This window comes from Mirounga leonina, unplaced genomic scaffold (genome assembly GCF_011800145.1).
Source record: "Mirounga leonina isolate KUSES-001 unplaced genomic scaffold, KU_Mleo_1.0 Mir_92, whole genome shotgun sequence".
NCBI classification, from domain to species: domain Eukaryota; kingdom Metazoa; phylum Chordata; class Mammalia; order Carnivora; family Phocidae; genus Mirounga; species Mirounga leonina.
The window spans coordinates 5,138,786-5,155,348 of record NW_023270852.1 but is presented as its reverse complement, the minus strand read 5'-3'; the positions used below and the strand labels follow the sequence as shown (position 1 = coordinate 5,155,348).

Sequence of the window (16,563 nt, the reverse complement as noted above, 5' to 3'; positions counted from 1 at the left end):
CGAGGGAAGGGCAGGGAGGAAGGGAATGCGGTAAGAAGGGCAAAAGGAGAGGCAGCTTTGGGTCGTGAGGCAGGAAAAGAAGCTGGGATTTCAGTGAGTTCTTCTGTTCCCATTTCAGGTCCCAAACACATCCCTATCCAAGTGCAAGTGCCGGGGACCGCCTCTTCTACCTCCTCCACCAGCCCCTCCTCTGCAGATGAAGACTTTCATCCCCAGCCTTCCTTGCGGTCAAAGGTAACAACACTTGGCCAACCAAAGAGGGCCTTGCTTGCGGGGGCCATTTACCATCCAGGTTTCAGACCCAATGTGGACTCCAGTGGCAGTGGTTTTTCGTTAGGAGGAGCATGTTTCATTGCATCTGACAGCAACCACTTTTTTTACCTGGAACACCCCAAGAATGATCTGGTTTTTTCTAACTTTTAGAAGCTTGCCTTTCTCAGAGACTCCAACTGGCAGAAAAAAAAAAACCCAAAACAGACATATTTACTTAAAATCATTTGGTGACTGCAGCTCTTAAAGTGGGTTTAATATGTGGTCCAACAAGCAAGCCATCGAAAAAATTACAATAAGCAGATGCATATTTCCCTGGGGGAAACACAGCTTCATTTAAGAAGCACTAGAGGCAGATTGCATGGAAAATGTTATGTTTATTCTAATCAGAAATATGAAATGAACCATGCAGTTGCATCTAGACATGGATACTCCAAGAGTCCCTGCTGTGGAAGGGACTAGCTGTGTGCTGGCTAAGGAGATGGCCGTTCTCTTTGCTTCGTGAACGTATTTCTGGAAAACACTTCAAACAACTCCCATACCCATAGATTTTAAAAATGCAAACATTGGTGTACGTCTTTAAATGCATCTGTGTGTTACATACATGAAGACACATCCCACGACCAAACCTCACTGTTGTTTTCTTGATCTACTGCGCCTGGAGCATTTTCACTGGGACTGAGGGATGAATGGTTGGACCTAAAATGCTTCCCAGGAGAACAGACAAGCAGGTCACTGTGCTAACAGTGTTTATTTTTTGGAGCAGTGAGGATCTGAGGAGAAAGGGAGAGAACCAAATTTATTTACTTAGACTCAACTTTTCCGTATCTGCCATTAGGAACTTTGGTGTCATCTCAAGTCACTCGGGGGTTCTAGCTCCCCACGGCCCAGCTTAGAGCAAATCAGGAGGGGGCTGGGACATAGCATGAGAGTGTGTGTGTGAGTGTGTGTGTGTGTGTGTGTGTGTGTGTGTGTGGTAGGGGAGAGGGAGAGACAGGGAGAGAGGGAGGGAATGCAAATGAAAGAGAATATGTATGCGTTTCTCATTTCTAACTGTGGGCATCTCTGATTAGTTCAGTACTCAACACAAATGAATTTGGTGTGTTATGTTGATTCCTGGGGTTTTGTTCCTGTCCCTCTCATCCCCTTAAGTGACCTTGAGTTAAGTCTGTATTCAAATGAATACAGACATTCATCAGCCGTTCTAACAGCCATTCCAACACTCACGGAGAATAAGAGAATGGAATAGCCCAAACACATCAAATAGCAAGACCATGAGATCTAGGGCAAGCCTTGCAAGTAGCTCCTTGTCCTCCTGCCGGCCCAGAACAGAGCCTGTCAGCACTTAAGCTTGCGGTGTGGAAAAGCTTGCCTGCTTCACCTGGCCTCTGACCACTCTTACCGGAAGGGAAGCTGGCCAAAAGTTCTTTCTTTACTACTTCCCAAGGGCCCACCCTGAAGGAACAAGGGTCTTTTCCCCCCTCTGGTTTCTTTATCTCTTCTGTCCCATACAGGTGTGTCCCCAGCCCCTTGGCACAGAGCCCACTCAGCTCAAATGAACCTTTGCGCAGGAAACCCGAGACAGGATGTGAACACTCCACCCCTCCCCTGGACTTGGGCCCCCCCCAACCCTCCCCTCCCAAAGCCAGGCCTGGACCTGGGAGACTGGGGCAGGCACTCGTCCAGGGTCCTGCCAGACCTCTCCCTTTCTCTGTCCTTCGTCTTTTCCTTCCTCGCCCCGAGCCTCTGTCCTTGCCTCTCTCTGCTGGCATTGCCACCATTGAGGCTATAAGGACCGAGCCCCGCTCATCATAAGGCTGGATGAACATTTATGAACAAATCAGCCTTCTTTTCTGTGTCAACATCTTCCAATAAAAGGCAATAGTGACTTTCTTTCCTCCTCCAGGTTCTGGTTTGCTGACTCTTGATAAAACAGGAAGGGTTTGGCAGCTGCGCTGCTTGGAAGTATTGAGATGGTGTAATGCTGTCAAGGCACACCCCTCCCCTTGAAATTATATTAAATGGTCTTAATTTAGGAGGAAACCTTGACATTTCTATAAGGCAGGGGTCCTTGATGTGCCTGTGCAGTATTTGGCATAGGAAAGGCCGTGCAGACCAGCTGAAAACGTGGATGCTGGATTCAGGCTACCTGACCTTAACTCCTGGCTCTACCAATGACTAATTGGGCCATCTTGGGCAAGTTATTTTGGTCCAAGATTTCATTGCCTTTTATCCATAATGTAAGTGTAATTTGAGGAATAAATGAGCTGATACATGTGAAGTAATCAGTGTAATATCTGCCACATAGCACTCAGGATGTGCTGGGATTTATTATATAAATTAACATAATGGAAGCTCAAGAGATATTTGTGAGTCTGTGTATAGATTGAGTTAGACAGTCTCTGGGCAACAACTACAAGTGATCTCCACCATGCCCCTCTGCCCTAACATTTCCAGAAAGATTCAGACTGCCTAATGGTGGGGTTCCATCCCCCCACCCCCCCGCCAAATGGGCTAGACCCTCTGTCCAGAGTGGTTGACAGTCAATCTGGAAGTTATCTCCTAGAAATAGAGATGATATGATACGGAATAAGTTTCAGTTCTGAGAGCTAGAATTTCCTTCCAAGGATGAAAAAGATCTTTACAATTCTAGATCCTAAGGAGAATTCTAAAAAAATTAAATTTCATCAAGATCAATGTTTTCACTGACAATCTGTAGACACTCTGAGGCCTCCAAGCTGGCTGCTTTGCTGAGGAACATGATGGTCTCCCCATACCTATCCATGGAATGGGTGACTGAATGACCAGGATCCACATGGCCCTGCAAATGTAGGCGCTTTTCAGGCATAATCTCTGACCTCCATCATGGACCTGGATTCCTTTGGCAGTATCTGGGGTACGCCTATGAGGTCCATTCTTCCCTTGTGGATTTATACTCTCTTTAATGGGCAAACACCCAGTTCAACCACAGATACTGACTGCCCAGGCACCAGGCTAGCTGTAACAAATTTTTAATTCCATATTTGTCTCTGCCAGCATTAGAAAGAAATCTCTAGCATGCTCTAATCTTTATCCTAATATGTAGAAAGTGGATGAGTATGCTCCAAGAAGACAAACCCATAGTAAAACTAGCTCAATTTGAACTTTTACTCTGTAAACATAGAAAAAATAATTGATTTTCGTAAATTATAATCATGCTGATTTATAATATGATAATCTAATAATCATGCCACTAATAATAAAAATCATGCTATTTATGTATTTATCCCATATCTTTTTCAAGTATTCTAGGAAGGGCATGACCCACATTCTCTCAATTAATTCTTATAACATCCCTACAAGGTAGGCACTCAATCATTTTCATCGCTCTGAAGTTCAGGAAGTTGTGCGGCAGGCTGAAACTCACACAGCTCAGCTGGAATTTGATGCCAGCTTTGCGAGGCGCCCGGGCCCAGTGCTCCACCAGTATTCTCTGCTCTCTCTGCAACCAGAAGTGTCTCCTCTGCTTACAATTGTGGGAATCTGGCCGCACCGTAACTGCTCCTTTCTCTGGTGTTTCAAACCTGGAAGTGAGAGCATCAAGATTTTAGTGCATCGATTTTGAGTGTTCTGGATTTTACAAGCCCAGGGAAATCAGTTTCTTATTCATGCTAGCTCATTTCAAGTGTCCAATAGCCACAGGTGGCTAGTGGCTTGCATATTTTAGCACAGATCTAGAACATTTCCATCATCGCTGGAAGTTCTATTGGACATCAGTGTTCTAGAAGCTAAGCAATGGTTTGCTTGGAGCAACTAGAAGCCTTTGTCATTATTTTGCAGATTTTAACCCCATTTCTCTCAGATACATTTTTTCTTCTCTTTTGGTTTTTGTAGGAGAGGAAGACACTCAGAAGAAGGAAGCTGGAGAAAGCCACAAAACAATTGGTTAAGCAAGAAGAATTGAAAAGACTTCATAAAGCTCAGGTCAGAAAACAAACTTGACTTGAATGAGTGAACCTGGGGCCTGGGACCTGGAAATTGGATTGGAAAACCCTGTGGAAGTCTCTGTTGTATTGGGGGAGGCAGGCTGGGGGAAAGGTCAGTCTCTCTTCTCTGAATGACCAGATCTGTGGCCATTCTAAAGCCCTGACTCAATCCCTGGTGGGACTCAGGGGCCTGAGGAGCCCAGGTGTTGAGCTGGCCCACTCCCAACTGCCTTTCCCTCTGCAAACGTGTATCCTGCAAAGTGAGCCTGGAATGACAGCCAACACATGGCCATGGGAACCATCCCAAGCCCTGACTGCCACATAGCAGTGGACTTAGTCTTGTCCTCTGTGAGGATACAACTTTCCCCTAACTTCTTGCCAGTGTCCCTGCTGAACTGACAACTATCAGGAGCTGTCTCTATTCCAAGGTTCGTCAAAAACATAAGCATCTAGTATTTCAATATAGATTCCCTGTCTTGATTGTTAGCTCTAACATTTCTGCCCAAGTGGGTCTGCCCACATCTGTCGCAGACAGGCAAAGGAAGCAGAACGTCAAGGCATTTTCCATGTCCCTGAGGACCCCAGACTTAGCCTTGAAGAATAGCGAGGTTTTAGGACAGAAGGACTTAGAGTGACCACTCATATTCATGCAATGTTCCCTTCTATTCCTTTCTGCAGTTACCCCCTTTATCTGGCCATGTAGTCTTGTTGAGGAAGGAAGCCGCTTAACCCAAACTCCTTTACCCTTCATAGTGACTGACAAGGGAGTCACCCCTTTCACCTAGCAGACAGGGAAAATCCCCACAAAGTCCCTCTGTCCCCTCTCAACTTCTGAAACAGATTTCCTTGAAACATTGTAACTTGGCCTTGTGAGAACGAGGCCCCTAAAGGGATATGGATTGGCAGACTGGCAGCCCCCCTCCTTACGTGCTCCCTCCAGACTGCAGGTGGTGATAAGGACCATGATAGCCTTTGGAAGCCTCATCTGCTAGCCCCTTCTAGTCTTCAAGATTTTCATCCTTGGTTTCTGAAGACTGACCACTGTATTAGTTTGCTCGGCTGCCACGACAACATAGCACAGAATAGGTGGCTTAAGGAGCAGGGATGTATTTCTCCTAGTTCTGGAGGCTGGAAACCCAAGATCAAAGTGCCTTCAGGACTGCTGTCTAGTGAAGCCTCTCTTCCTGGCCTGTAGACACTGCCTTCTTTCTGTGCCCAGGCAGAGAGAGAGAGAGAGAGAGAGAGAGAGAGATGTCTCTCTTCCCATCAGGTCACCAGTCCCACAGCATTGGGGGCCCACCCTTATGATCTCATTTAACCTTAATTACTTCCTTAAAGGCTCTATCTCCAAATACAGTCACACTGGAGTTAGGGCTTCACTATATGAATTTGGGGCAGTGGGGGGGACGATTCAGTCTATAACAACCATAGAGCCATAAATGCATGACGGTCGGTCATAAAGTCATTCAAATGTTTCCCTTCCATGAGTGATTCAACATCCTGCCATCAAGAGATGGATTTATAAAAATAGAATTGTCTTTAAAAGAGAGAGAGGGCATGAAATTATGGTGGCGTTACATAGAATTGCCATCTATTTCAGATTGTATATTAAACCCTGGGACGGGTTTTATGTTTAGCTGGGACGAGGAGAGCCAGGTGGCTGCTCAGGCCCAACCCCAGCTCGCGTCTCTTCACAGGGTTGGAGGTACTTCAGTGATTGTACTCTGAATCCAGGGGAGACGGAGAAGATGTGGAGTTAAGGAGGAGAGGGGGTGAGATAGAGCTGCAGTGAGGTAAAGGAGGAAGAACACACACATTCTACCTGCCCAGACAGCTGCCGGCTCCTTTCATGTCCCGGTTCAGCCAGGTGCGATGTCTATTCTGCCAAGAGATGTGCCTTCTGGCAGCATGCTGTTTGAAAGCAGAGGAAACTGCTGGGGAACAGAATGTATACGGGGAGAGGCTTTCCCCTCATTTTCCTTCCTTATACAGACAAGAGAGAAATAGCCGTAGGAAAACTAAGAGCGTAAATGCAAACTCAAATGTGAATAGGTGCCAATCCTGAGTCTAGGGAGGGTGTGAGGTTGTCGCTCACGGGGTCTTGTCTTCATAATCTACTACTCACAGCCACTGCACACTTGCATATTAAGAGGCCCCTGGGTGTTCGCCCTGTGGTACAGGGAAAGAAGAGGTGCAATCTGTAGCTCAGGATGGGAGCTAGACACGCCGAGCAAGGCACACCCAGCCCTGGGAGTTGGCCCGGGGTCTCCCGCTCCAGACCAACTTCTCGGGAAGTATCTGCTGGCTCTTCTTGGCAAAATGGAATGTGATCGTGCTCTGTGTTTGCCCCCAGAACCTCATCCTACTCTGAGTAGAGGCTGCCGCTCTGCGTATGCTATGACCATAGTCAGAGGCCAAGGCTCGGGAGAGTCTGGGAGCCGTGAGAACCACCCACCTAGCCCAGCATCCTCTGTCTGAGGGCACATCTGTGTGGTTGGCCTGGTCAAAGACGACTGTCCTCATGTCTATGTGGGGGCAGATTGAGCTTAGAGACAGACTCCTTGCTTTATGTTTTCACACTAAAGAAGGGAGACATCAAGATCTAGTTGTTTGGGAATTCAGAGGTCCTCACCCAAGGAGGGACATCATAAGGGATAGGGCCTCTTCTTCTTAAAAAGTAAGTAGCAGAATCAGCCCTCTCACGTGACTCTGCCCCTCAAGAGTCCCCGCGTGACACACGATCCTCGCATTGCAGGCCATCCAGAGGCAGCTGGAGGAGGTGGAGGAGCGCCAGAGGGCTTCGGAGATCCAAGGCGTGAGGCTGGAGAAGGCACTGAGAGGAGAAGCAGGTAGGAAGCCCGGCAGATGGGAGAGGTGGGTGTGGGCCCACGTCCATGGTCTGAGAATCGTGCTGGTCCAACCATGCTGTCACCCCGTGCAACTGTTAACGCAGGTTTCCAAAATCAAACTGACGGTCCACTTTGAAATTCCTAGGGCCCTGGTCAGCCTGTGGGCCTTGTACCTGGCTTTCTGGACTGCCCAGTCTCACTTCTGCAAGTGTGAATGTTCTTGGCAATCCAATGAGAAATTCAGGAGAACCATTCAGACAACATTAGTAGTGAATCAAAGCCCGGACTTAGACTCAAAGTCCTTTCTTCCTTTTCTAGCTGTGTCCCTTGGGCCGGTCACATTCTAAACTTCTATGACCTTTCATTTTCTCCTCTAAAATGGGGATATTTATGGTTTCCTTTAGAACTGATACAAGGATTAAAGAAGAAATTAGATATAAAATATATATAAAGAAAATAAATTAGTGTATTGCCTGGTACAAGAAATGATAAGTGTTCTACCAATAGCTTCTGACTCTTAGATCCAAACAGAATTCCTCTGGTGAAGACCTACCATGTGGGGGACATGAAGACAGTGGGTCTATAACGATGAGCATGGCCTAGTTTCTGCCTTTGAGAGGTTCACGGTCCATTGAAGGATGCAGACACGTGAATAAATAGACTTCCCTACAGAAGGACAGGAACAAGCATTCGGGGACATGGGGCATGGGGAACACCGTCACGAGCTTCCTCGCTAACCTTGGGGAGAAGGGCATTCAGGCTAAGCATGTGGAAGGGGTGATCCATGACGATGGAAACCACAGAAAGGATAGGAATTCGCCTCTTCACCTAGGAGGCGAGGAGATTGTTCTGGAAGAGGGAACGGCACCTGCAAAGGCCAAATGTGAAAAGACATGAAGTGCCTCAGTGAACAAGGAGTCAGCAAAGGATTCCGAGGTGAGGGATGGCTTAAAGAAACCTACATTTTTGGAAGCCAGCCCAGCACTAGTTTATGGCTAGTGAATTGGAGGGGCCCTTAGAGTTAGTGGGTGGGAGGGTGGTATTGTCTCTTTAGTTTTCGGATGTGATGTCTTTAGCCTTCTGCATTTTGGATATCACGTATGAAAAACCAGACCCTGAAAACATATCTCTGTGTGTAATCGCTTAAGCAACATGGTACTTGTTCAACAACATAGCGGAAGGTTGGGATTTCAATTCTCTCAAAAGTTCAGTTATTTGAGAGTGATGCTAGCAGCCTGGACTTTGTGAGGACTGAACTTTGTACAGAGTCACGTGGGCAAAATTGGGAGGGTTGTTCCCAGAGCCTTGTGAGATCTCAACCAAGTGAGGGGCCCCGCAGTGTGAGCCTCAGTAGCGGCGTGGTTCAGGGAAATGCTGGGGTCTGACTTTCTCCCTCCGAGCCTCGGTTCCGGTTTGTAAAGTGGGAGTGATCATCATAGCTTGGATTTGTGGTGAGGATTGGCCTAAACGATTTATGTGGAAGTCCTAGCACAGCATCTGGCATGGGATAGACGATTAGTAAGTATTTGTTGTTGTTGTTTTTTAAGATTTTTATTTATTTATTTGAGAGAGAGAGAACGCGAGCGAGGGAGGAACAGAGGGAGAAGGAGACTCCCGCTGAGCAGGGAGCCCAACATGGGGCTCGATCCCAGGACCCTGAGATCATGACCTGAGCCGAAGGCAGACGCTTAACCGACTGAGCCACCCAGGTGCCCCTCTTCCTTTCCTTACTAAAACACACTGTGCATTTCCTTGCAAAGATAACCCAAATCCACCTATCAGGAGTAGACTTCATGACAAAAATAGTAACTGTTTCTTGCCTGGAGTGAGAGTCTCTGCCTGTCTCTACAGCTGTTGCTGGGGTGCTCAGTACAATGAACTGCCCTTGTTGTCCATACGGCCAGATTCCCCATCAAGAAGGCTCTGCACTGGTCTTTGGGAGTCCACAGGTTTCAGCGAGAGCCTTAGAAATGGAAAGGATAAGCCAGCAAAGCTGGGGCACATTTCAGTTTGCTGGGGAGGCAGGGTGGCCTGATGGGGAAAGGCATCCAAGAGCCCCATGTGCAAATTCTGCTCCGTTGCATTTAGGCTGCGTGACCCTGGGAGAATCGCTTAACCTCTCGGGCTGCAGATTCCTTATGTGAGAAATGGAGCTAATAATCCTTACCATTACTAGGTCATTTTGAGAATTAAGGGCATTGGTGGGCAGAGTGCCTCCCAAGAGTGCCTACCACGTTGCAGGCATTCAACAAAAGCCACCTGATATCATTTGTACAAAGTACTCTTAAATATCACACTCATGCCCCGTGAAAGAATTGACTTGCTCATCTTTGCCGCTTGAAATTTAAATTCTAGGCCCCACATTTCTCAAGCTTCTGAAAATCTCCCTCTCCCCCAAGTGTACAGAAAGGCTATTTTGAATTATCAGCTGAAGAAAGCCAGCTTCTGTTTTCAAAGGTGTGTCAACCCAGCCAGAAGATGGATTCCCTTCATTCCCTTTACATCCTTAGTAATTTAATTCCCCTGTTCCGTTCATGGGCCTTTCTCTCCCTTGATTATCCTTGTGTGGGTGACAGATGCAGATCAACGTGGGGCTGGAGCCTGGAAGAGTCGAGTCAAGGGGAGCGGCCCCGAAGGAAACCAAATGGAAGATGTGCAAACCAGGCGTCGAAATTAATACACTCCAATTTGTAATAACATTTGTGCAATAACAATATCCCTTTGCAGTTTAATATTCTATTCAGCCCCTTTAAAAGATTGCCCTGGTGCTTAATGAATGACCAATGCTTATTAGGTTAAGTTGTATTTGAGCTGGCTTGTACCGCTCTGGTTCAAGTGATTTAATGGGAATTATTTAATAGGTATTATTAGGATAATTAGAAAATGATCACAGTTAGGCAATAATATTGAGCTATAAAGGTTGTGAATAACCAAATTTAGAGACAGGCCTGAAAACATGAGTAGTCTGTGACAGTTATGCAAGGTTCCTCTAATAATTACGTGTGCCAGCCTGAAAGGGTCTTTTGTTCCTAGGAGTTATTCATTAGGCGGGCATTGAACTAGAGGAACATGCGGGGGTGCAGGACGGAGGGCAGTGATGGCTGATGAGCAAAATGAAGCTTTGATGAGCTCCTAATTGTCGTGACAACAATTCCTCCTTTCTTTCTTCCCAATAGTCGGAAATAAACTCCCCCACCCCCGGGAAGGGTTGTTCCCCATTTTGTCAAGGAAAGGGAAACAAAGAAAAACAAAAATCCACCCACCCACCCTAGATGATAAGTCATGATATCCTGTAGGGTGGGTGTTGGGAGGCAGGGAGAAGTGTTACGGTTGGATGTCCTTGGAAAAGGGAATGGATTCCCCCGGTGCTCCTAGCTGCCCAGAATTAAGGTTCACGATGTGCCTGATTGCCCTGGGCCCCACCCTCTCTGAGGAAAACAAGCCAAGCTTTGCCAGCCACTTAGACTCTTCTTGGTCAAGGCACTGTTACCCACTCTTTTGTTGGCGATGGGGTGGTCAGTGTTAAGTGCTGGGGCCAGGGAATTCCCCAGTTTTGCAGGAGACCACCATTCAAATTTAGATGGTGTGGATAACCGAATCTGTCCTCTCTTTCAATACGTGGAGGCAGGTGAAATCTGATGAAATTGAGAGCAGCTTGGAAGGAGAAAAGGTTTGTCCTTAGGGGAAGTATATGGGAATTACTTTTCCCTTATAGCTCTACCAACTTTGGGGGAAGGTTTACCAGCTGGTTGTCTGCATTGAGTTTGTTGTTTGTTTGTTTGTTTGGAAGGTTTTTAAAGAGCCAGATGGCTTCTCCTTCGCCAAGATTGAGTTTACGAAGAAATAGCAGGATGTGTGAGGCTGCCGGTAGGTGGCAGCAGGAGCACATGTGATGCCAAGAGAAACTGCAAGCCTAACTTAGCCCGGAAGAGGGAAGTAGTTTGGCTTACACTCTGTGGTTTTTATCCTGACGGCTGCTGAGGCGCAGAGGAAATAATACTTTCCTTGATAATGTAACAATGAGGTGTCCTGAAAAGAATGCAGATACTGGAATCAGACGCTTGTGAGTTTGAATCCTGACATCATTCATAGAAAATGGCCAGGAGTAACAAGATTCCAAAGTTGATGGCTAAGCAAGCCAGGAATTTGGATGGGTTTGCTGCAACTCTCTGTGCTCAGAGTACCCAGTGAAATTCAGTGCATCAGAGCACGGGGGTTTTTTACTCACAGGCCAGCAAGCAGTGGGAACGCAGCACGGTACAAGTTGCCCTCTACCTGAATGCTGCAGTTTGACCTGGCGGGCCCAGAAGGTGGCTGTGCACACAGTGGTGCCACAGCCCAGGAGCTCAGGGCAGGGTACTTGGCAGCCTTTACAGCAAGCACTGAACAAGCCAGCCCCTTCCCAGGAAGCACGTCGTTGTACAGTAGTCACCCTGTGGGATCCTGATCTCCTTCTCAGAATCATCTCCTGGGCTGGTTGCAGGAATGGCTCAGGGCTGGAGGATGGTGGCGCCTTGCCATTTGGCTCACTCAGCAGAGACGTGCAGGGATGTTCAGGGTCTACTGCAGATTGCCTTACTCGACAAATAGGAATTATCCATTGATTCTGTGTTCCCCTCAGATACCAGCCTCAGTGGCCACCCTGTAGAAAGTCAGTGGCCTTACAACAAAGATGGGTCCCATGAGGGTGAGCCCGAGATTCTCTTCCTGAAGAAGAAACCTTGAGTCCTCTCCACTGCATGGTTTCCAGGTGCATCGAGGTCTCAGAGTTATGTGCCCTAGAGCATTGCTTTACACCAAAAAACCACCATGACAACAGCAAGACGTGCATTTTATATCACAAGTTAGTACATATAAATATATAATTGAATACAATTCATCAAGAAATAAAACTGAATTTTGCTACATATAAAAGACTAGTACTTTCCATTCCATCTTATTTTAGTGCTTGTGATGACCCATTAGGTTAATTTTGCAACCCTCAGATTTAAAAAACACGGTCATAATGATCTTTACCTGGAAAAATATTTGAAACGAGATTACCAAGTGGCCGACTCTGCCAGAAATACAGAATGCAGTTCCCGAGAAGCATGGAGCAGCAGAACGGTGGACTAGATGCTGTAACAGGCCATTCACCACAAGTCTACTTTCCAAAATACTGCTAGGCTCCCAAGTAAGCGAGGTAAACCTCTCAGGGCCAAGAAGAAAGAAGAGAAGAAGAAGAAAAGTGTGCTGAAACTTACACGTGCCAGGAAGGAAGCAAGCATAAAAAAGAAATCCAGGGTTGCCTTGAGGATAAATATCAGTGGTTTTAAAGTTAAAGCCTTGGGACTAACAAAAAGGAGGGAAGCTAACCTCAAGAGTCCCACATTATGTCAGTTCTTCTAACTCCCTGAAAAACAAGTATAGATCTTCTATGAAAGAAACCATGCTTTAGTTTACACCCTCGGGATTCAAATTAAGTTCAATAAACTATGAGATGATAATTGATAAATAATCCTACAAAACACAAGGAAGTGAGCCACTAAGAATGGCCAAAACAACAAATTTAAATGGCCAAGAACTTCAACTGTTATTAATGATTAAATACAGAATATGCTATGTCTCTGCGTCAAACGTTTACAGAAATAGATTACACAGAAAAATGAGCAAGCAGAAAAAAACACTACAGAGGTGGACGGCAATATCACCTTCACCTTGACCAGCTGTAACCACAGTCAAATGTAACATCATGAGCTTCCTGCTGTGACGTACCAAGAAGACAGAGCATCACTTACGCAGCAGAAATGCTTAACCTGAACTTAACCCTAAGGATATAATCAGACAGTTGCAAACTAAGACAGTCTGCAAAATAACTCACAAATGTCAATGCCATAAAAGAACAAAAGGCAGGGGGATATCTAGGAACTGTTCTAGATGAAAGGCGACTAAAGAAATGTAACAACTAAATACAATGCTTAATCCTTTAGGTTTAAGTTTTTTCAAGTAAAAAGTTGAGAAAATGGCCAGGGATTTTTTTTTAAGGATTTTAAAAAAATAAATAAATGGAGAGTCTGAAAATGAAAAATATATTCATTGAAATTAAAAACTCACTGAATATACTACACCGCAGCTTGGACACAGCGGTAGAGAGAATGGGTGCATTGGACAGTATATCTGAGGGAATGAACCAGAATGCAGCACAGAGAGAGAAGGAGATGGAAAACATGAAAGCGTGGTTTGAGGGCATAGAAGATGAAACGAGAAGGTGTGTGTGGTATATGTTCAATCAGAGTCCTGGAAGGAGAGAATAAAGAAAATTAAGGCTCTGTATTATTTGAAGAGATAATGGATGAAACATGACAACAAAGCATTTATAAATGTTAGCTTTCTTTTTCTGCAAATGGACGAAAGACAATCTATAGATGCAGAGGCTCCAGGATACAGAAATCAGGATAAATTTGAAATACATCCACCCTTACTTTGGCACAACGAGGGAAGATGTAGAACATCAAGTTCAGAGATGATCTTAAAGTGGATAAGGAGTAAAGATAAGTCATCTAAAAAGGGAATGAAATTTTTACGAACAGCCCTTTTCTCAACAGCAATAACGGATGTTACAAGACAGTGGAGTAATATTGTCAAACAGCTAGAAACAAAAAATAACTCTCAAGCTAGAACAGTAGACACAGAAAAACTGTATTTCAAGAACAAGTGCATAATAAAGAAATGTTCATTTTTCCCTCCAATAGAGTTAACTATGTATAAACAAAATTCTAGACAATATACTTTAAGGAGAAAAGGATACGCAGAAGGATGATCTGAAATATGAAAAAAGAAATGGTGAATAAAAAAAATAAACATGTAAGTAAATCAAATAAACATTGTTGATATAAAATAATGTAGATTTTTAAAACAGAACTGAAGTATTGAACTAAAATAAATATAAGTTTGGAGCTGAATGATTGGAAGTAAAGTGTCCCAGGGCCCTTATATTGTTTAAAAGAAGGCTAAGATAATAAGTTTAAACTTTGTTAAGATATTAAAAATACCTATTTAAATTTTTAATATAGACACTAAAACAATAGAAATAAAATTAGTAATTTCCAAATCTGTTGGAGGAAACAAAGGGAGAAGAAATTTTAAAAAATAATCATCAGCCAAACAAAAATCCCAACTCAATTCCAAATAAAAACAAAAGAACATTTTAAAAAGATAGCACAAAGTAAGACAGGAGCAAGTCCAAATATCTCAGTAATCATAATGAAAGTTAATGAACAAGACAACTGTATCCATATAAAATATAAATATACAACAAGTTTTAAAGTTAAAGGATGGCAAAATATATACTAACTAAATAAAGCTGGGGTAATGTATTGTGTTTAAAATTCTCCCCATAACAAAAATATTTAAGAAATGAGGAAAAAAATCTGGAGATAATTACATTAAAAACAGATAAAATAGCCTTTAATACCAAAACAAATATTAGGAATAAACAGGAATGAAATTACTACATAATTTTTATTTTTTAAAAAAGATTTTATTTATCCATTCACTTGAGAGTGAGAGAGAAAGCACAAGTCGGGGGGGGAGGGGCAGAGGGAGGGGGACAAGCGGACTCCGTGCTCAGCACGGAGCCGTGTGCGGGGCTTGATTCCAGGACCCTGATCAGGAGCTGAGCGAAACCAAGAGTCGGAAGCTCAACCAACTGAGCCACCCAGGCACCCCATATTACTACATAATTTTTAAATGATCAATTCACCAAGAAGATATCACAGTTTTAAATGTATATGTATCGACTATAATAGGCTCAAAATGTATATAACAACAACAAAAAAAGAGATAAACTACAGGGAGAATTTCTACTACTGTGGCAGGAGATTTTAGTATATCCTTCAATGATAGTCAAGCAGAGAAAACATTAGTATAAATGTGAACAATGCAACTAATAACCTTAATTTAAAAGACATTTATAAAATCCTCTACCCCTAATTAGAGAATGTATATTCTTCTCAAGTTCACATGGTGATTGATAAAAATTAACCATATTAGTTCATAAAATAAATCTCAGAGAACCTAAATTATACAGACCACATCCTATAGTACCAGGTACTTAACTTAGAAGTCAATAGCCAAAAGATATTCTTCTAAAACCATTCATTTGGGAAGTTAAAATATATTTCTCATGGATCAAAGAAAAAATCAAAGATACATTTCTAAAAATACTTGGAAATTTAAAATATGCCAAATATGAAAAGGAGAACAGTAGATCAAAACTCAGGGGATGCTGTGAAAGCGCTGTTGAGAGGTATTCCCCTAAATACTTTTATTAGAAAAGAAGAAAGGCTGAAAGTTAATGAGTTAAGCCTCCAACTTAATTTAGAAAAAGCAAAAACAAAATAAACCTAAGAAAGAAGATAATAAGCAGAAGGAAATGAAATAGAGTCGTTGTAAAATGGAGAGGATCAAGCAAGCCAAATGTTGGTTCTTAGAAAAGACTAATAAAAGACCAGAAGCAACCCTCTTAAATTGATTTTTAAAAATAAAATAGAAGACAGAAATAAGTAGATTAGGAATGAAAGGGGCAGACATAATTGTAGATATAGCAGATTAAAAAAAAATAAAAGAATATAAATGATATTTAATGCAATTAATTTTAAAATTTGGCAAACTAAGGGTGATTTAACAAACACCATATTAACAAATGAAAGAGGAAAACCATATGGTCTTTTCAATATAAGAAGAAAATATCATTTGACAAAATTCAACACTCATTTGGGACAAAAACTTTTAGCAAAAAAGGAATAGAACAGTATAGAATTAGTTTGAAGGATATCTTTGAAAATGTTATAACAAACATCACTGTTAAATGGTAAAATATTAGAAGCATTTCTTTAAAAATCAGAAATAAGAATAATTACCTTTTCTATTCAACATTGCACAGGAGACCATAGCCAGTACAGTAAGACAAGGGGAAAATGGCTTAAGGTTTGGAAAGGAAGACGCAAATTTTTGTCGTTTCCAGATAATAGAATTATCCACATGAGAAGCCCCCTAAAATGCACAAATAAATTATTAAAAATAAGACCCTATATGATGGTAATTGAATATAAGCTTAAAATAAAAAAAGCAATTGCATTTCTAGATCTCAGCGTCAAGCAATTAAAAAATGAAAGAACAAAGATGTCACTTGCATTAGCATAAAAACATATGGTACCTAGGAGAAAATCAAACAAAAAACGTACACAACCTTTATGAAGCCAATTTTAATGCTTCACTGAAAGCCACCAAAAGACTCAAACATAATCTCACATATACAAAAACCTGATATAAGCCTACAGTAAAGCATTGCAGATCACAGGAAATAAGTGATTCTGGGACAAGTGGTTTTCAACAGAGGAAAAAGATGAAATTGAGCCTTATATCATACAAACAAATCATTTTCATAAGGATTAAAGATTTAATATGAAAAATGAAACTTGAAAAGTTAAGAAGAATCT

At 43.1% G+C, this 16,563-nt stretch overlaps 1 protein-coding gene across 1 annotated transcript in view; it reads left to right on the top strand.

The window, feature by feature from the left end:
- The window catches only part of MICALCL (MICAL C-terminal like), a 65,905-nt gene that overhangs the window by 31,540 nt on the left and 17,802 nt on the right, over positions 1–16,563 (top strand). Inside the window, exons 5-7 of the mRNA XM_034995506.1 lie at positions 119–234; positions 4,144–4,233; positions 6,991–7,084. Coding sequence (XP_034851397.1) covers positions 119–234; positions 4,144–4,233; positions 6,991–7,084 — 300 coding nt within the window. The remainder of the gene's footprint in view (positions 1–118; positions 235–4,143; positions 4,234–6,990; positions 7,085–16,563) is intronic.